At 42.7% G+C, this 17,949-nt stretch overlaps 1 protein-coding gene across 7 annotated transcripts in view; it reads left to right on the plus strand.

The window, feature by feature from the left end:
• MAD1L1 (mitotic arrest deficient 1 like 1) overlaps nt 1-17,949 on the plus strand; it is a 493,546-nt gene that overhangs the window by 334,310 nt on the left and 141,287 nt on the right. For all 7 annotated transcript variants that reach the window (XM_067550858.1, XM_067550856.1, XM_067550860.1 and 4 more), the window contains one exon: nt 10,400-10,607. In XM_067550858.1, coding sequence (XP_067406959.1) covers nt 10,400-10,607 — 208 coding nt within the window. The remainder of the gene's footprint in view (nt 1-10,399; nt 10,608-17,949) is intronic.

Here is a 17,949-nt window from a genome sequence, read left to right on the forward strand (position 1 = left end):
CCAGCCTCTAGGTCTGGAGGAGGTCCTGGTAGAAGACCAGCAGCTCGCGGAAGACCTCTTGGATGGAGATAAAAGGGCCGGTATGTGAGCCCTAGACTGCTGAAGGCCCTTTTCCCTGCAGGCAGAGCAGAGGTTACTGCAGGTCAATTAGAGACACCTGGATCCAATTAAGGGCTACTACAGGTCTACTTAAACCCCGCCTCCCCTAAAGGGGAGGGGGAAAAAGAGAAGGAAGCTGCCAGAAGGCTTGTGGCTGCAGGAGGAGAGAATCTCCCCAGACTAGGATATAGTGCTTGTCTGTGGCCAAGTTTGTACAAACCACAATTTGTACATTTTTCATGGACTTTGTCCTCAGTTAGGACAACAGCCTTTGACTTCTTTGAAGAAACTTAGGCTTGGTTGACACTACCAAATTATGTTGACATAACTACATTGCTTTTCCACACCCCTGAGTGATGTAGTTATACTGACCTAACTCCCACTGTAGACAGCATTGTGTCAACAAGAGGGCTTCTCCCGTCAACGTAGCTACTGCCTCTCTGGCTGGTGGAGTACCTATGCCGACAGGAGAAGCTCTTCCATCGGCATAGGTAGCATCGTCACTAAGCACTACAGTGGTGTATGTGTAGACAAACCCTGAGTTTAGAACTTCCAGAGTTCCAAGCACTACACACTAACCTACTGCACCTGGGCACTATGTGATTTTCCTGTGTCGTTTAAAACAATGAATCAAGCAGTGATCAAGATGGAGCATCAGGTGTTTATATATTCAAACTATCTCAGCAACATGCCCAGCCATCCCCACTCTGAATCCTCTTGTCACGTTGATTTGAACATGGCAACAGGTGAACCCGTTAGACAGCATAACACGTTCAGATTCCTTTCTCTATCAAGTTTGTACAAAGTACATTGCCTTCTATAGAGCATATCCAATTTGGCACAGGGTACAGAAAAAAGACCTGTATTGAATCTGGCATCTGAAGGGCTTCAGCACCTCTGATATTATTTAATTTATCATTAACATTACAACAGTGCTCAAAATGTGGTAAATGCTGTACAGCCACACAGGAAGATCTAGTCTGGGGTTAGAGAGATGATAGTCACAGGGTGATGGGTGGTTTGTTTGTGATACATCTAGCTCCAACGGCCTCTTACCTACTTGCTAATTTGCTGTAGGCACTGCAGTAAGAGAGAGGAATTTCAATGAGGAGACTGTAGTGTGGCCTTGCAGCTCAGTTCGGGAAGGTGATGCAGAAATGGTTGCAGAAAAAGCGGATGAATAGGGAGTTGATGGTGGCATCACTGATAGGGCTGAGGGAAAGATAGGGTTGGATAAATAAGCAGGGAGGAATTATGTCAGTCTATGAATATGCGGGCAAGAACCTTAAACCTGTTGTGCTGGAAAAGAGAACTATGAGAGGAGTTGAAGAAGCTATGAGACACGCAAGTCAGATCAACAAGAACATCTTAGAACATAGAACGTCTTAGCAGCTGTGGTTTTTAGGGACTGGAGGGGAGTGATGTGGTAGGATGACCAGACAGTAAGTGTGAAAAATCGGGACGGGGTGGGAGGTAATAGGTGCTTATATAAGACAAAGCCCCGAATATTGGGACTGTCCCTATAAAAGCAGGACATCTGGTCACCCTAGATGTTAATGTTGGGAGGCCAAAGAAGAGGAGACTGTAGTAATCAAGGTAGCAGGGACGAGTCGTCAAGATTTTATGTTGTCTGAACAGAAATAAAAATTTGGATCGCAATGTTGTGGAGGGAGAAGCAACAGGATTTTAATACAGCCTGGACAAGGGGAGAGAGGAGTGAAAGACGACCTACTCAAATTCTGCTGCCAGTTTCCAGTCTTGTGACCCGCTGTCGAGGGCATTCACCTAAGGGTGATGGGGAGTGGAATTTGAGGAAGAGGGAGGGACAGGTATGAAATATGACTTGAAATAGCAAACCCTTTCACAACATTCCAGCTGCTGCCTTTTCTCAATTCTTTCTATTCCAAGTGTGTGCGCTTCCGGCAGGGCTGTAGGAAGCAGGTGGCATGTGTTAGTTATTGGTTAGTTTCCTTTGTCTCATCTTTGCAATTCATCTCTGTGAATACAGTTCCTGTTCTGAGGGCTTTAAAGATCCCATGGTGTGGTTATCTTCTGCAACAGAGGGAGCTGGGGTTTGGTTAGTGTGTTGTGCTTTTGTACGTTGGGTCTGGACGGAATTCTTGGATACTGTTTTAACAAGCTTGAGCATTGAAACAAAAGCAAGAAACTGAAAGTCCATTACAATGACATTTTCTGGGATAGGATAACACTTTATTTTGCAGCTGCCATGTGCTAATATAAAGTGGGTGAACAGGCTTCTTTGTCCTTGCAGCAGAGAGCTAAACAAAGATGCTGCCAGAGTAACCACAAGTGGAGACCAAATGCACAGAAAGTTAGAGGACAACCATTTTAAGGCAAAACTGCTCAGCCACACTGACTCGACTCAATGCAAGAATGTGGGATAACCTACAACAATGGAAATCAAGGCTCCAGATATAAGCATGAGAGTGCTGCTGCGAAGAAGAGACCATATGTAGGGCAGGTTGTTCAGGAACCCTTTCACCCCTTTCCTCTTCAAAGGCCATCCAAGCTTTGTTTTGCCTTTTAGCTCTCCATTTAGTGGTGGTTTTCCCAACCATCCCCTACAAGTGGGTGCAGAGATCATTTGGGGAGTCATTGCTAAGGGGGGTTATTAAACCATCTTTCCTATAAAGTTGATAGAATTTACTAAGCAACTTAGATTCTCCTTATTCCTGCTTAAGTTCCTTTGACGCTGTCCATAGACTTCATACACATCTAATTCCAGAAGCCTTATAGATTTCTCTGTTAAGAAATCAGTGTATGAACAGACTCTTCAGTTGGGAAGAAATGTTGCATATTGTTGTTTGTATTCTGGGAGCACCCACGGTGTGCTAGGAACTGTCCATTCAGTGGAATAGACAGTCCCTTCCTCAAAAGCTTACCGGTCATGAGCCCTTTTTCAATTGGGGATACCGCCATATGCTCCGGTGCAAGGCAGGAAAGATTAAACTCTGCTGTCCATATGTCACACCAGAATCTATTGTACTCCCCAGAAAGTCTATTTTTTTTTTAGTTTTATCGACATCAAGGATATAAAAAGTATATGCACTACATTGTGCCACTTATGATAAGGGCATATCAGACTAATCTGTGGGTGTTGACCTGTTTTCTGTCTAATGCAATGAAACATGGTTACAGTATATGGGAGAGTAAAATCAGTAATCAAAAATCCTTGATGGCTATTGCCAATGTTGCTTCAAGCCAGTCAGAGCCTTGTTGAGATGCCTGCGCCCTCTGCATTTTAGTTTCATTAATGAATATCAGACAGACTTATTCGCAGTAGTTGAGACCACTTCCTTTGTTTGCAAATGTCTCTTCTCAGAATATCTGCAGCATACTTGTAAGACTAAATGCATGTGGTGGGCATTCAGGGCATGATATAAAAATGAGTTACATTCCTTTGAGCACTTCATTCTCACCTCTATACCCTTCACAATAATTTGTGAATAGATATCTTTTTGATAAAAGCTTTTATGGTTTTAGGAGAAGGGCCTACCTGAATCAGGAGTATGTAGCTTCCAAACAAATGTTTGGAACAACACATATCCAAACAAAACACAGAAATGCCAGAACCATCTTCAAGTACAAACACGGTCAAGATGATGATGTCACTGGGAGCTCTCTCTCACCCATGCTCATTCTATAGAAGGAATTTCTGTTTTTCATAGATTTTAAGGATTCTTGACCTCAATCATTATTTCATCAATGGACTTTTAAAGCTAAGATTTTTCCTTTGCTCTGGGATTTTAATACACAGACATTCATACAAAAGTCTGTTATCAAGATTTTATTTCTTTAAGAAAGGCACTAATCATGTAAGCACAATAGTTTTCTCTAGGCCCAGTTTTCAATTGGGGCAAGGAAGTGAGGGAAGGGCACTGGAGTTATAGCTGCGCTAAGATTTGAACTTACAATATCTTAGCTTTAGACTGCAAACCAATCCTATTCCAATTTCTGTTTTAATGTTTCTCCTAATCCTTTTGTCACTAAGACAGTTGCAAGCCAGAGCCTCACTGAATAGCTCACCCATGCTGCACCAGGGTTTCCCTATGACATTTCAGAAGATAGAACCTGTCACTGTTCTTTCCATGGTTGTTGTTTAAGATGTCTGTGTGGATCAGGAATCAGGTGATATGGTGATTGTAGAGACTCTCTCAGCATTCAGTGGGAAAATGACTGTGGGAGTCGCACTTGCCCTAGATAAACTCCCAAGCAGGCCTGTTTGGAAAGCTAAAGGCAGCACATCAAAACAACATGTTATTTAATGAGTTGTCGAATATATGAACTTAAGAGGCATCAAGTCATCTCTATGGAATGGCCTGAGTATTGTTAAGGCTACCAGAACTGAGCCATTAGTAGAAATGGAGAAAAGACATAGATCCATTTTTGCACAGATATGGTTTTGCTTCCTCAAGCACCAAATCAATTAGTTAGCATCTTACTTTCCACGAATGAATAATTCACTGTACTGCTTAAGTGTCAACCACACCTGGTGGCAATCAATCAAGTCATTTATCACTTCCCTCTAAAACTGACGCTCTTTGTACTTATTTCTGTCAGATCTGAATTACCAGTACAACATTATTCCATGGAGGAAGAACCAGTGAAGGTCATGACTGTGTTTAAGGCCATGTCTACACTAGAGAGCTTACAGTCACGCAGCTGTACCGATGCAGCTACACTGCTGTAAGATTTCTCATGTAGCTGCTCAATGTTGACTGGAGAGAGCTCTCCTGTCAACATAATTAAACCACCTCCGACAAGTGGCCGTAGCTATGTTGGCAGGAGAAGCCCTCCCACTAACATCGCACTGTGTGCACCAGCGCTTCTGTTGGTGTAACTTATATCACTCTGGGGGTGTTTTTTCACACCTCTGAGCGACATGTTATACCAACATAAGTGGTAGTGTAGACATAGCCTAATTCTTGAAGTTACTTTCTCTTCATCATCCCTATACTTCTCAAATTTTGAGGGCACTGAATGAAACAGAGGTAGAAGAAATGTTCCTTGCTGGGGATCCTAGCACTAAATGCATTGCCCCTTTCACCAAGTTGATTGTACTTATTAGCAAAATGTACAGTCCACCTCCCCAATTTGAGTGAGTCTCAAAATAATGTACTATTGAGGAGAACAGATCTTCTGCTTACACAAATGGCAGAACACAAATGTTCTTCCACCAAGAGGATTGTCTGCAGGTCTCATGAAGGATCTCTCTCCAAAGGCAAGTCTCACATTTTCTTATACGAAAGTCGCTGAGCCTGGGAAGAACCAGTTGCTTCTGCACATTAATCCCAGCTATCCAAACGCCGAACAAGCTTTTCACAGTTCTCTGGAGACCACAGAATACATTTTACATCAAACTGCAACTCTTTTTGCTACATGTAATAAAAAAGGATGCCTCTTACTCTGCTTCGCTTCAGTAGAGAAGCGACATCCACAACAGATGGCTCCTGAGTTGCTTGGAATTCCCATCTCTTGTTCAAAGAATCCTGTGTATTGTACATCTTCTTCTGTGTCTCTTCTCTCTCTGTGGACTAAGATTAGGTGTGATTTGCCATATGTGCAACCACCCAACATTTTGTGTCCCCTACGTCAAAGACAAAAGGATGAAAAACAGGGTCAGCAATATTTGATAGTATGTTTCAGGGGGAAGAAATCAGCAAATTGCATTCTGTAGAGATGCCGAGATTCTAGTAGGTTGATTGCCTTTTTCCAGGTTCTTGCTCCTGAAACGTGGGGCTCCAGGCTTCATTTTCCCATCAAATGGTGGTGGGATTTTGATGCTGTCTTGCAGTCTGCTGTCCTTAGCAGCTGCCTACCATGTCTATGCATTCCTAGGCTTCTGAAATTTAGAAGAAAACTTGGAATCATGGTATCATTTTTGCTGTCTAATATTAATGAACCCCCTAAAACTGAGTTTGCATAATTTGCATTGGAAAGTTCCCCCATTTGTCTGAAACCATGGTAATGTAAATAAATTCTACATTTCCCAAAGGAGTTTCCACTGGGTGCTTTACATTATTATATTTTTTATGAGCGGCAATGTAGTCCAGTAGCCAGGACTAGGATGATGATTCAGAAGACTGGGTTTATTTCCAGCTCTGTCACTGCTCTGTGATTTCATCTTGGGCAAGATAACTCATCTATCTGTATCTTGTTCTCCTCCCGCCCTTAGTCTGTCTCATCTATTTAGATTGTAAGCTCTTTGAGGGAGGGGCTGTCTCCTACTATATGTATGTACAGCTCCTAGCACAATGGGACTCCATCTTACTTGGTGCCTCTAGGTGCTACCCTTACATAAAACATATACAGTAACATTTTAGCCCTAAAGGAAAATAGTGATCCACACTGTATAGAATAAAGAGGAAGCCACTATACTTGTCCTGATACTGGAAGGAACATAACAAACATGATAGGGATCTTTCCCAGAAATTTAAAATGAGATTGATTCTCTCATGGCCATAAGAAACTGTTTTCATACCACACAGGTTTTTAAAATGTGTGCCTGTCTGTACATGAAGTGTAAGGTCAGACTAATGAATTCACCAACAATGTCAGGAGAGCCCCTAAAACTGAGATTGCATACTTCCAGTGCTGATTTAAAAGTATATTTTAGCAAGGGTATGTGTTATAAAAGGGAGGGAATATACTGGGCCAGTAGAGAGATAAGAGCCATAGTACAGTAGATTTGTACCAGTGCTTTAGAAAAGATGGACTGTTTTACAGAAAGAGATTGGAGTGAACAGACTAGTGCCTAGCAGGTCACAGTGGTCTTGACAGAGAAGCTGTTGATAATCTCCAGTATTGTTTGATTTTTCTTAGTACAGGGATCAGTTTAGTATCCAACATGTGCCCGTTGTGTGTGAGGAGCTAGGTGAAGGTGCTCAGATACTGGAGGGGGGTGGATGTAGTATAAAGTCCCAGGTGACGAAAATAAGAGCCACACCTTGAATCTTGTAAACATTTTCATGGGATGTGTGTGTCTGAGGACGGGGATAACCAGCATCTTTTCAGCAGGCAACCTAAGCACCGCTAAACGTGATTTTGAACTTTCTGTACTCCCTGGAAAGCAAAGTGAGGGAGGAAACCAGGGAGAGAGCTCCCTGACCCAGGACCTGCCAGTTAGCCTGCCTGTGTAATGTGGGAGGAGAAGGAGAGTCCTGTGTTCAAGACTAGCATATGATCCTGGGTAGGTCGCTGCCTGAGGGAACAGTCCACATTCATAGATGCCAATACGCGGCATGTTTGCCAGCGACAACTTGCCTGATGAGCTGGGGAGGTCTGGGGTTCTAGCTGCTGGGGGGCAAGGGCACATGGTGTAGATTTGGAAGGCTATTTTCTTCTTCAAGGGTAGGGGACGGCAGGGAATAGTCTAATTCTCACCAGTGTGCGTGCCTTCCCATGTATGCTCCTCATTCTATTCCTCCCCCCAGCTCTGAATGATCTTTACTCTTTGTCTACATGATCACAGGCATCCCAGCCAACTCTCAGCACTGGCTGCCTCTCATTCTCATTAGGAGGCAGCTGCAGGAGATGATGCTGGGAGATGACTGCATGTTAGTTACAGATGAGACAGCCAACAGGGGGCCACTGAGGAGCTGTAGGGCACGACTGCGCTCTGAGTGCAGCAGCATTCCAGCTAGCTGCCTGCCAGCTACAGTGTACGCCCACGCGCATGCATCACTCACAAACACCCCTGCTGTCACGCACACCCACTTGCATAGGTATTCTCCCCTTCCTTCCCTGCCAGGACAAAAACTTGCAGCCAGGGTTCAGTAAGGAAGTTGCAACTGATTCCTGGAGGGAAAGGAGAGCCATGGAGCAGAGTGGTTTGAACTGCTGGTTCTTTTCCTTGTGGGAAGGGAGCTTCAGAGAGTGAGGAGAAGGAGTGGACCCAGGTCAGCCTGGGATGGATGTTCAGAACTCGGGCACTTATATACCCTTTCACTTTGTCTGCAGAGTCCCTGCCCCCAAACATGTTCTCCATGGGAATATTGCTAAATTAGGGAAGGTGAACAGCAGTAAGAGCCGCTAGAGGGCACTAAAACAACCGAAGATATTTAACCTTTAAAGTTCTGTTTCCCTCACTGAAATTCTCTCTAAAAGGAAAGAGAGAAAATTTGTCTTTTATTTTCTGTTTTCCCCTAACTGAGCGAATGTGAGATCAAGGGGAAGTGTGAATTCTAGCGGATACGGGGTGACAGGAAAATGTCAGGCAACAGGTTGTAGCCAGACCAGTTATTGCAATTATAATATCATTTATTGAGGTGCAACATGCACTAATTACAAATAACAGGTTCTTTATTCAGATGGCTATTTAGAGTTAATGCATAAGATGAAATTGCTGGAGCGCACACAGAGAACCTTTATGACATTTAGTTAATACAGACAAATGTAACTGAAATGATAGAACAATCAATGTACGTAAGTATAAGTACAGTAAAGTGGATTCTTGCATTGTTCATACTTAGTCTTACACTGTGCATATTTACAACCTTATGGAAACCATTAGTAACAAAGATAGAAGAAAAAAGGGAGTAGACATTCCCCCAAGAGGAGCGTGGTGGGCCAGGCTTCCTACCCACTTGTCCCGTGTCGCCGTCCTAGGGATGGGGCAGACACCTTTTATATACCTTTCCCTGTTCCTCTCACATACATCCAGGACCATATCAGATCAATTCTCATCCATATTTGGTATTCTGGGAGACCCATTTTAGTGTTCCAATTGTCCATAAATACATTTCTGACAGTTAACCATTTGAGTCAGTCTCTTTCCCAATAATTTGGATACATCAGTGCACGTAGCTTTTATTGCAAAAATCCCCTAAGATGCTACCCTGTTTGAGTTATACCTATTTATCACCAAATGCATTATTAAACTATCACAAGAGACATATTGCTAAATTTTATAATCTTCAGTCAAGCACGTAATACTCATGCTATCTTATACCAACTGTCAGCTTCTACTAGGCATCTCTCTAAGCCCTCAACATTTAATGCTTAAGACCTATAGCCAAGCTATTGTCAATATATATATATTGCTTCATCTGCATGTTGTTACAGCTTTGGTAACTTCCATTATTATTTTAACCAAAACTATAGACGCTCCAATATAGGTCAGGTCAATGGTCAACATGGTTAGTAGGTTGAACAGTGTTTTTGACTAACAGGACCATGTAAGAAGAGTTTCCTCCTTTTCCAAAATGCATACATTGGCCACGTTAGTTCCTGTTGTTTTATTGAGCGAGCCTACAACATAACGTCAGTCAAAATACGCAACAGAATCTATAGGAAGTGTTTCTAGTGGAGAGAAAAAGTGACTGAGTGTTAGGACTCTTTGGTTTTCTGCCTGTCTTAGCCAGTGAATTGTTGTACTATAGTAATCAAGTCATTTAGCCTCTCTGTCCCTCAGTTTGCCTGTCTGTAAATTGTTTAAATATCTAGCATATTTTAGTGCTAAATAAAACATGAAATTGGGATAATACCTATCACATGCTTGGTTTAAGATTAATTACTGTTTGTAAAATCACTTTTGAGCCTCAGATTTAATGGAAGCACAAACTATTATCATGTTAAATGCCTTTTTATGTATGCCACATTACTGGACTTCAGTTGAGCAGGATGCAATGGAGAGCCAGGGTTAGTGGAGAGGTTTTGCTCATTTTAGGGTTATGAAGCTTTCTGCAGTCCAGATGAAGATCATGTCTTTTGAAACCAAAAGTATAATGTCAGTGTTGCCCTCTCACTTTGAAGGGATATTAATCCATTATTTTAGGATTTGGCTTGCCGGTTAAATTGCTATAAATCTAATTCATTTCCAAGTAAAGAGTAAAATGAAATATCTCTGTTTGCTTGGAACAGACTACAACTCACTAATGACTCCAGCACTGGAGTCCCATGGACATCACTGACTTCTACTAATAAATTAGGCTGGCATTGTGTGTCCTGCTGTGGTTTAAGGCTTCATTGGCATGTTCATTACAAACTCCTGCTATCAGGGGATTTAAAATGCAACCATAAAACTTCATTTCTGTAGTTAAACTTAACAATGAAGGTGTCATCCAGGGAGCAAATTCTGTTCAGTTAAAAGGGTGGGGGGTTGGGAGGATGGGGAGAAGCAGCCCCTTCTTTGGCTGGCTTTCATTGCTGGAATAGTGACATTAATGCTCTATAAGTGGACAATTTGTCATGTGTGTGTCTGTTGAGTTTTGCCTCCTTGTGTGGTGTGTGGAGACTTGGACCAGTTACACAGCTTGCGTACCTTGTTTGGATTTTTCAGGGTGACTATGACTGCAGTAAAACCAAAGTGCTTCACTTCAGCATGAATCCAGCAAGTCTGGCCAAGCAGCAGCGAAAGGAGGAACAGCACCAGCTCCAGGAGGAGTGTGAGAGGCTGAGAGATCTGGTCAGGGTCCTGGAAGGAGGAGGTGCCATCCCTGGGAATCTGGAGATGGTCGGAAGTTTGCAGTCATCCCAAGAAGTTGCAGGTACTTTGCTGGCCTCTAGCCATGTGTCTGTCTATCACAGTGTTGCTATTCAGACTGATATACTGCCAGAGCAACCGATTGGAGGAGTGGATCAGGGACATTGCAGGCAGTGTGGCTGTTGGGATGATCTGAAGGAAATTGGGAAGGCTACAGGGGCACTGGAGGCTTTGAGCCTGTGGTAGCATTTCTCTGGCAATATCAGGCAGAGGATGCTGATGAGATTATAAATACATAGTACTTACATACAGTAAATTAAGTGACCTTGGCTGGGCAGTGTTGATAATGGGCAGAGAGGAAATATCTCCCTCCTTTCATGGCTGGGCTTAGCTCTGGAGGTCTCAGGGACAGCAGGAAATAATTCAGCTGTGGGGAAACAAGTGGCTGAAATCTTTTCTGACCTGGTTTAAAGCAAACTAATATTGTTTATCAGCATATATGTGCCCCATTAATCACAGCAAAATGTACTACTCCATGAAAACAGAGTACATCTTTCCTTGGGCTAAATACACTTCACAGAATCCAAGACTCTCCTGAGGTACAGACTCCTTCTTCCATTCAGATATGTGACTGAGACCTTTTAATACAGTAACTGTGAGGTTCAGCACCTTGCCATACACAGTTGAAAACTCTGTAAATCAAGGTAACCGTATGAGTAAAGTGTGACGTGTCACCTAAAGCACTGAGAGGTGACCGAGCAGAGTTGATTCACACTGCAGAACCCAAGAGATCCAACATTGAAACTCAGACCTGCATGTCCTTTCCCTCAAAACTGTATAGCTATAGCTGGAGAGACAAATAAACCAATCTACACAAAGAAAGGAAGGGCTGTGGGGAGCTAACGTGATGCTGGCAGTGCACGGAAGGCTAGTGCCTGCAGATAACAACACTCTTTAAGGTGTGTTGCCCAGAAGACAGTGCTTTTATCTAAGGCGGTAGGTGCAAGAAATTTGTGATCCATGAAACTTCTCCACCTTTAAAGAAATCCCTGGTGGAAGTGGCTCTCATTGTTATGGCACTGAAGTATTCTGAAAGTAGTTTGCTAGCTTTTCATTAGCTCAAATGATAGTGTTTCATTATTGCTAAGAATGTGTTTATCCCAACATCTTGTGGATTATGGCACTACATAAGTACAAATAATTACACAGAAAATCTAGGGCATGTCTGAGTGAGGTATGGTGTTAACTGCTTCTCTGTGGGGAGGGAGGATTAAGAGGTTACTGGCGGTTAGATGTACAGACCCAGTCCATCCCCATTGTTGTTAGGGGATGCTCCCATAAAGAGATAACAAACTGCCAGGTGCTTTCCAAACACTTAAGGGGGACAGTTCCCACTCCAAGGAGTTTCCAGTCTAAGATCCCAGAGGGAATTCTCAGGGATGGTGTTGCACTGCAATTCAAATCTGAATTTTACTATTTAAATCACAATAAACGTGGTTGTTTAGTGCCTGCCTTCTATGATACCTCTGCACAGTCTAGTGTGTCTAATGCTGCAGATACATGTGTGGGTGTCACTGACCCCCAAACCCAAAGAGTAGAGTTACCATCCATGTCAGAGAGGATGCAGAGGTGAGGTCATATATTTTGCACTGCCACTGCTAAATGAATCTCTGGGGTATAATATACAGTAATTAGACCATTTCTTTTGGGAGGAGTGTATTTCTTGGATATGCCCCCTGTGATTTGCTGTTCATTATTAATCTACATCCTGTCCCTCAGTTTACTTGTAACTGTTCATCAGGCATTTCCGTGCCAGAATGTTCCCAAGTTTGTCTCTAGCTCACAGGGGATACATCTGTAAGTTGTTTTCTCCTCTTTCTTTGGTTCTAACAGTAAAACAAACAGCTCTCTGGGTTTCAGTTTATTTTCAGCTTGTCATGTCTAGTGTGTTTGTGTCCCTTCTCTCTCTAGCCCTCTGCTACCTCATTCTGACTTTTGTTTGCTGAGTTGTATGGAAGAGAGAACATCAGTTGCAGTGTCTAGCTGGGGTTGGGTATGCTTTTGGCTGCAGTCTCTAGCAGTCATTTATCATAGTCACAGGAGGGACCTCTGCAGTCTCCAAGTGCGTCTCAATGCATATGGATGTAGTCATGTAAAGAAAATGGAAAAAATAGCTAAGAGCAATGCACAGAGGGGACCCCTGGATGAACTGTCTGTGTGATCAGGAAACAGGCATGCTATTGGTTTGTATAAAGAAGAAAAAGAAGAGCCCCCTTTTCTCATGTTTCATGAACATACGTGAATCATTCTCATATACAGACACTGCTGAGACAGTGCAGCAATCAGTTTAACACCTTAATTTTTCTGCAGAATCAAGCTTGTTTTCAATGGCATAGTCTTGTAGGAAGGCCCCTTCAAAAGAATGTGACTATTGGGATGTGCCAGGTGTATTGGGCCATATAGATGGAGCGCTATTCAAAGGCATGCATGGTACTATTACATCATTTAGCACTGAAGGGGTTAGTTACACCTGCTTCTCACTCTCCTAAGGATGCTTAGAAAACGTAGATGAATGTCACCAAAAAACCAAGCCCAGGTTTTCCCCAGGTAAGGGATGAGAGATCCTGCTCTGTCTCTTTTCATGGGGTTGAAGTCATAAGAACATTGCTTACAGGAAATGATGGTGGGGCAGTGCTGCCGTGTGCCTTCCAGTGTAGCTAATAATAAAGTGCAACTCAGGGCTTGCTGCGGAAACTCTCTTTGTTCAGATTGACTATGTGATGGACAACCTTTGTTACTAGAGCTTATGGTGAAGAGAAAGGGGCTGATTTTCACTGAAGCCACAGGGAGCCAATGTTTCCATGCAAAATGTCATGAACTGGGTCTTCATTTACATCACTTTTTGGGCCAGTTGCAGTAGCTACCTGTGTAAGGAGATGGGCAGATTCAGCACTCTAAATTTTGGAGGTGGGCAAACCCTGCCGGTCAGGGCTGAACTTCATTGGTGAAGTTGGATGGGGGAACATCTAGGACTGATTTCTTCTACTTCTAGAGGAAAAAAGTGTCTGTGTGTAGGTCAGGGTCAAAAAGACAATGAGGGGCCATGTATAACTTTGCACTCTAGCTCTTTGCAGGTGGGTAAATATAAAGTTTGATTGTCACATTCTGCTAAGCCTTGTCTTTTAGCAGCTACAATACACATTGAACGACTCACTATCAGAGATGAGAAATTTGGGTGGCCTTTAGCCAATCAGCTTTGCTATGTTCAGCAAGCTTGTCTGATCTGCAATTATGCTTAAGGTTTGAAGGATTATAATTACAAACAACCAAAAAAGACATTAAGGACAATGATGTTGATGGTTTTGATGATAATGTATTGGCTATTATTAAATTTTCTCATTGGGCTGGAATACAGCACGTTTTCTCTGACCATGGTTCTACCTGGATAGGTAATAAGGAAATTATTATGGTGGACGCTAAAGCTCATTAAATATGACTTTATTAGAAATCAAGGTTATATTGGACTTTAAATCTGTTTGAGCATAACCACTGGAGGCTGCAGCACAACTTGGCAACTTGCCACAGAGTTCAGTGGCCCTTTTCTCTCATTTATGCCCTAACAGTCTCTATTAAAATGGATAATGTGGCTATTGAAAAGGAGGATTTTGGACAGTATGAGCTATAACCACTTATTGTCCTCTCTCCTGCAGTATAAAAATGGCACACAGAACTGTGTACTATTAATGGGGCAGAGCTGTGGCAGTCCCATTATTGGAATGGTCTACGACTTTATGGCTGGTTTGTTTCTCTCTTGGTGCCATCTCAGATCTGGACTGTGTAACAGTGAAGTGTGGACCAAGGTCAGGCTGCCATCTGGGGAGCTCTTCCTAATTTTCCTGTCCCTCAAACAGGCACACAAACTGTAATAGCTTTGAGAAGGTCAGGGAAGGGAATCTGTTCCCAGGCTTGGAGTAAACTCCAATCCTTTTGCCTTCTCTGTTTTCTAAATTCCTTTTCATTCCTTTTCTGCTGTTCATGTTCCATACTGTTTCTTCCATTCCTTTCCTTCCTCTCCTTCATTTTTTCCCTCTCTCCCTCCTGCTCTCCTTTTTTGGTTCTTTTGTGTGTTCATGGTTGGCCTCTGATTTTATTTTCTGGCACTTCCAGAGCTACCCTTGCTAGAGGTGGAGTTTAATCTTAGCTACTAGTAAATAGATCAGTGGCAATACTAGCCAGCTGAGTCAATTTGTTTGAGTCAGTTGTCAGGTGTGGGAAAGGAAGAGAATACTCAGGGGCGCTGAATGTCCCTGTTAGGTGTCTGCTCTCTCACCATAATCCCTACTTCAAAGCAGTACTGTGTTTGTTTGAAGGTGGGTATTTGTCATGAGGAATCCAAGGACTCTCTTTCTTGTTTTAAACATGGAGTTTTAATACTAATCTGGTAATAGCCTCCCAAAATGTTCTATTCACATCTGATTAGATATAATGGGAAGTCCTTCGTTCCTTTCTGAAACCTACTTCAAAGATAAGACCTGGATGTCTTTTCTGATTTGGGCCATGAGCTGCATGCAGTCCAGGCTGTCACTACCACCTGCAAAGATGAGCATACAAGTAGGACATCTACCTACATTTAGGCGAAATACAGAGCCCTCTGGAATAAGGACCAAGGTTTCCCATTAACACAGTCACACTGAAAAGGGAAGCTACAAGTCCATTTGATAGCTACAATGTTCTATTTGAGTATTGTCAATGAGATTTTGATAAAACGGGGAGACAAAAGTCCTTTGTTTGCAAAAGGACGGGAAGATCTCATTATAAAACAGGTGATTGATCTGAATGGAGCTACTGTGTCAGCTGCATGACAGAGGCTTTCCCCATCATCAGTGCCATGGCAGGGCCTTGTAATGGAGATTATTTATTGGAATTAAATTGGATAATGAATTAATACTGAAATAATCTAATTTTGTTCAAGAGATAAGCTAGAGTTGGTAAAATTTGTCACTGTCCAGCATTCCTGTGCTGGTGATGAACGTGTGTCTGACTGCAAAGGAAGCCAGAAAGGGATTGGATGGCATTTAAAAGTTGCAGTTGTCTGCCCATTGTTGATCCTCTTGTAAGCCCTGGTGTTTCCTGCTACCTGTTTTGAGGAAGTCCATGAATTAAACACAGAATCTGCTTGACAGATGATAGTTAGTGGATTTTTCTGGGCTTAAATTTCTTTTGCCTGCCTTTGTACCATGCTGTGCTGTGTTTTCCTCAGAGCTTGCTAGCTAGCTAAGCAAGGTTGGGCCAGGTGAATTGCTTGCAGGGGGGAGACTCTCCACCTCCACCCAGGAGGCAGCATTACATGTTTCAGGAAGTGATGTTAGTGCTTCAGTAGGTGGCACTCTTCCCTTTGAGACAGCAACAAGCCAATTCCCCATTATGATGATAGGGAGCACTATGGTGTTGCAGCTGCTTTCTTTCTAATGAGGCCTAAAATCAAGGTCTAGGCCGCTTGCTGTCACTAAAGATGTCGTGTCACTTTTTGCAAGAGTAGATTGTTAAACTTGGTGTCCTGGCCAAATTCCAACCTAAATCTGCTTATCCTAAATCCCTCTGCAGTTTAAAGAAAACATTGTCACTTTTTGTCTTAAGCTGTTTGTACGCCGATAATCAGCTGCTTTCTTCCACTGCAGAGGTGGCTGCCTTTCAGTGTTGGTTGAAATTATCCCTAGCCCGTATCTGTCTCCCAGACATGATGCGAAACCTTAATATCCAAAGCATTTGGAGAACCCCAAATGGAAGATTCTATAGAAAGTCAGAATATTGTTAGAATTATTGGGAGGCAGTGTTTCCTAGTGGATAGAGTACTGGACTGAGACTCAGGAGACGTGGCTGTGCCACCGACCTGCTGGATGACCTTGGACAAATCACATCACCTCTCTGTGCCTGAGCCTCCCAATCTGTAAAATGGAGGTAATGATTCTGTCCTTCTTTGAATAGTGCTTTGAGATCTACAGATGAATCGTGCTATACAAGAGCTAAGTGTTATGATTCTATTATTTCTTGTGGTGTTAATTTCTCCATTTCAAGCCACATAGCTCCCGTGTTGGTCTGAATGATACATTAGGGCTGTGAATGAGCCAATAATGGACTATTCATGAGAGAAAAAATTATCCTGGTTTCCCTCCCTGTCATAACCTTGTCCCATCATTCCAACCCAGTGCTATATATGGCTAGTTGGTATTGCTATGTGTAACTTGATGTGCCTGAGGTGGTGGTTCCTGCATTTCGGTATTGACTGGGTGACAGCAGTTGGTATCTATAAATTATCTGTTAAATGCCCTTCACATTATACTGAATGATAATATAATATTATAATGAAATTGGACAGCTCAGAAATAGAGAGAAAACATCTTGCAAAATGAAACCTTAACTCTTTGAGTGCCTTGTGTATTCCGAGAACTAGCAGCTCTATGTTCTTTTCATTGCAAGTGCTCTGTTCTTCTTTTGTGAGGCCACTATAGTTACTGCAGGTGCTTATAAGAGCCATGTCCCCAGGTGTGCATGGAAGCATGCTACACAGAAGAGGGTAAAAGCCATGCATGCTTATGGAAACCTTCCCAGATAAAGAATATATTACCTTTACTGTATATAAGTCCTCTCATCCAGATGGATACCATAGCCATTTATAGACAGCACAGGGATGAAGTCACCCACCACTGAAATACATCTACCTCTCGAGTGGAAACAACACACCCATTCTCTGGCAGCACACCGCAGGTCAATGGAAGAATGAAAGAGACAGGACCCAGAGCCTTACTTAGTCTGTGTGCATTGAAAAACTAGAACCTAGGCGGTCCAGTGGTAGCTACTGACAGAATAAATCCCAGAGGATGTCTCGGTCTTGCAGGTTGTTGAAACTGTATGAATAATGTGAGGCTCTAGTAAGACACTGAAGGGACTTTAAACATCCAACAGCTGTCGGGGGAGTCAGAGGTTTGTAAAAAAACCCTGTAACTTAGTCCTTTTTTATCCATTGAATCTGTAATACTTGGCATCAATCAAAGGTTACCCCATGGAGTGCACTTATCTTTCCATGAAGAGCAAAGGAGCTGCAAGTTTTCTTCCTTCCCCCTCTTTTCAGTAGGATTCACTTGTGGATTTTTAAAAAGCCAGCAGTCTTTCTGCTCATATGTGCGGGGACATGCCGTGCTGTGTTTATAGAGCTCTAGAGATCCCTCAAACCATATACAGTGTGTTTCTATTTTATATACTTCATTTGTTTTAAAAGCACCTGTCACCATCTCTCTGGGCGCTGTATAAAAGTTAAAAACAATAATTAAAATAAAACTGGAGCTGGTGGCCCAGAGAAAAACAGCCACTTTGCCAAGAAAAAAAGGAAGCAAACTAGCCCCAAAGGA

The sequence above is a fragment of the Emydura macquarii genome, unplaced genomic scaffold, assembly GCF_026122565.2.
Source record: "Emydura macquarii macquarii isolate MOO-44397 ecotype Brisbane River unplaced genomic scaffold, CSIRO-AGI_Emac_v2 contig_1348, whole genome shotgun sequence".
Classification (NCBI taxonomy): Eukaryota; Metazoa; Chordata; order Testudines; family Chelidae; genus Emydura; species Emydura macquarii.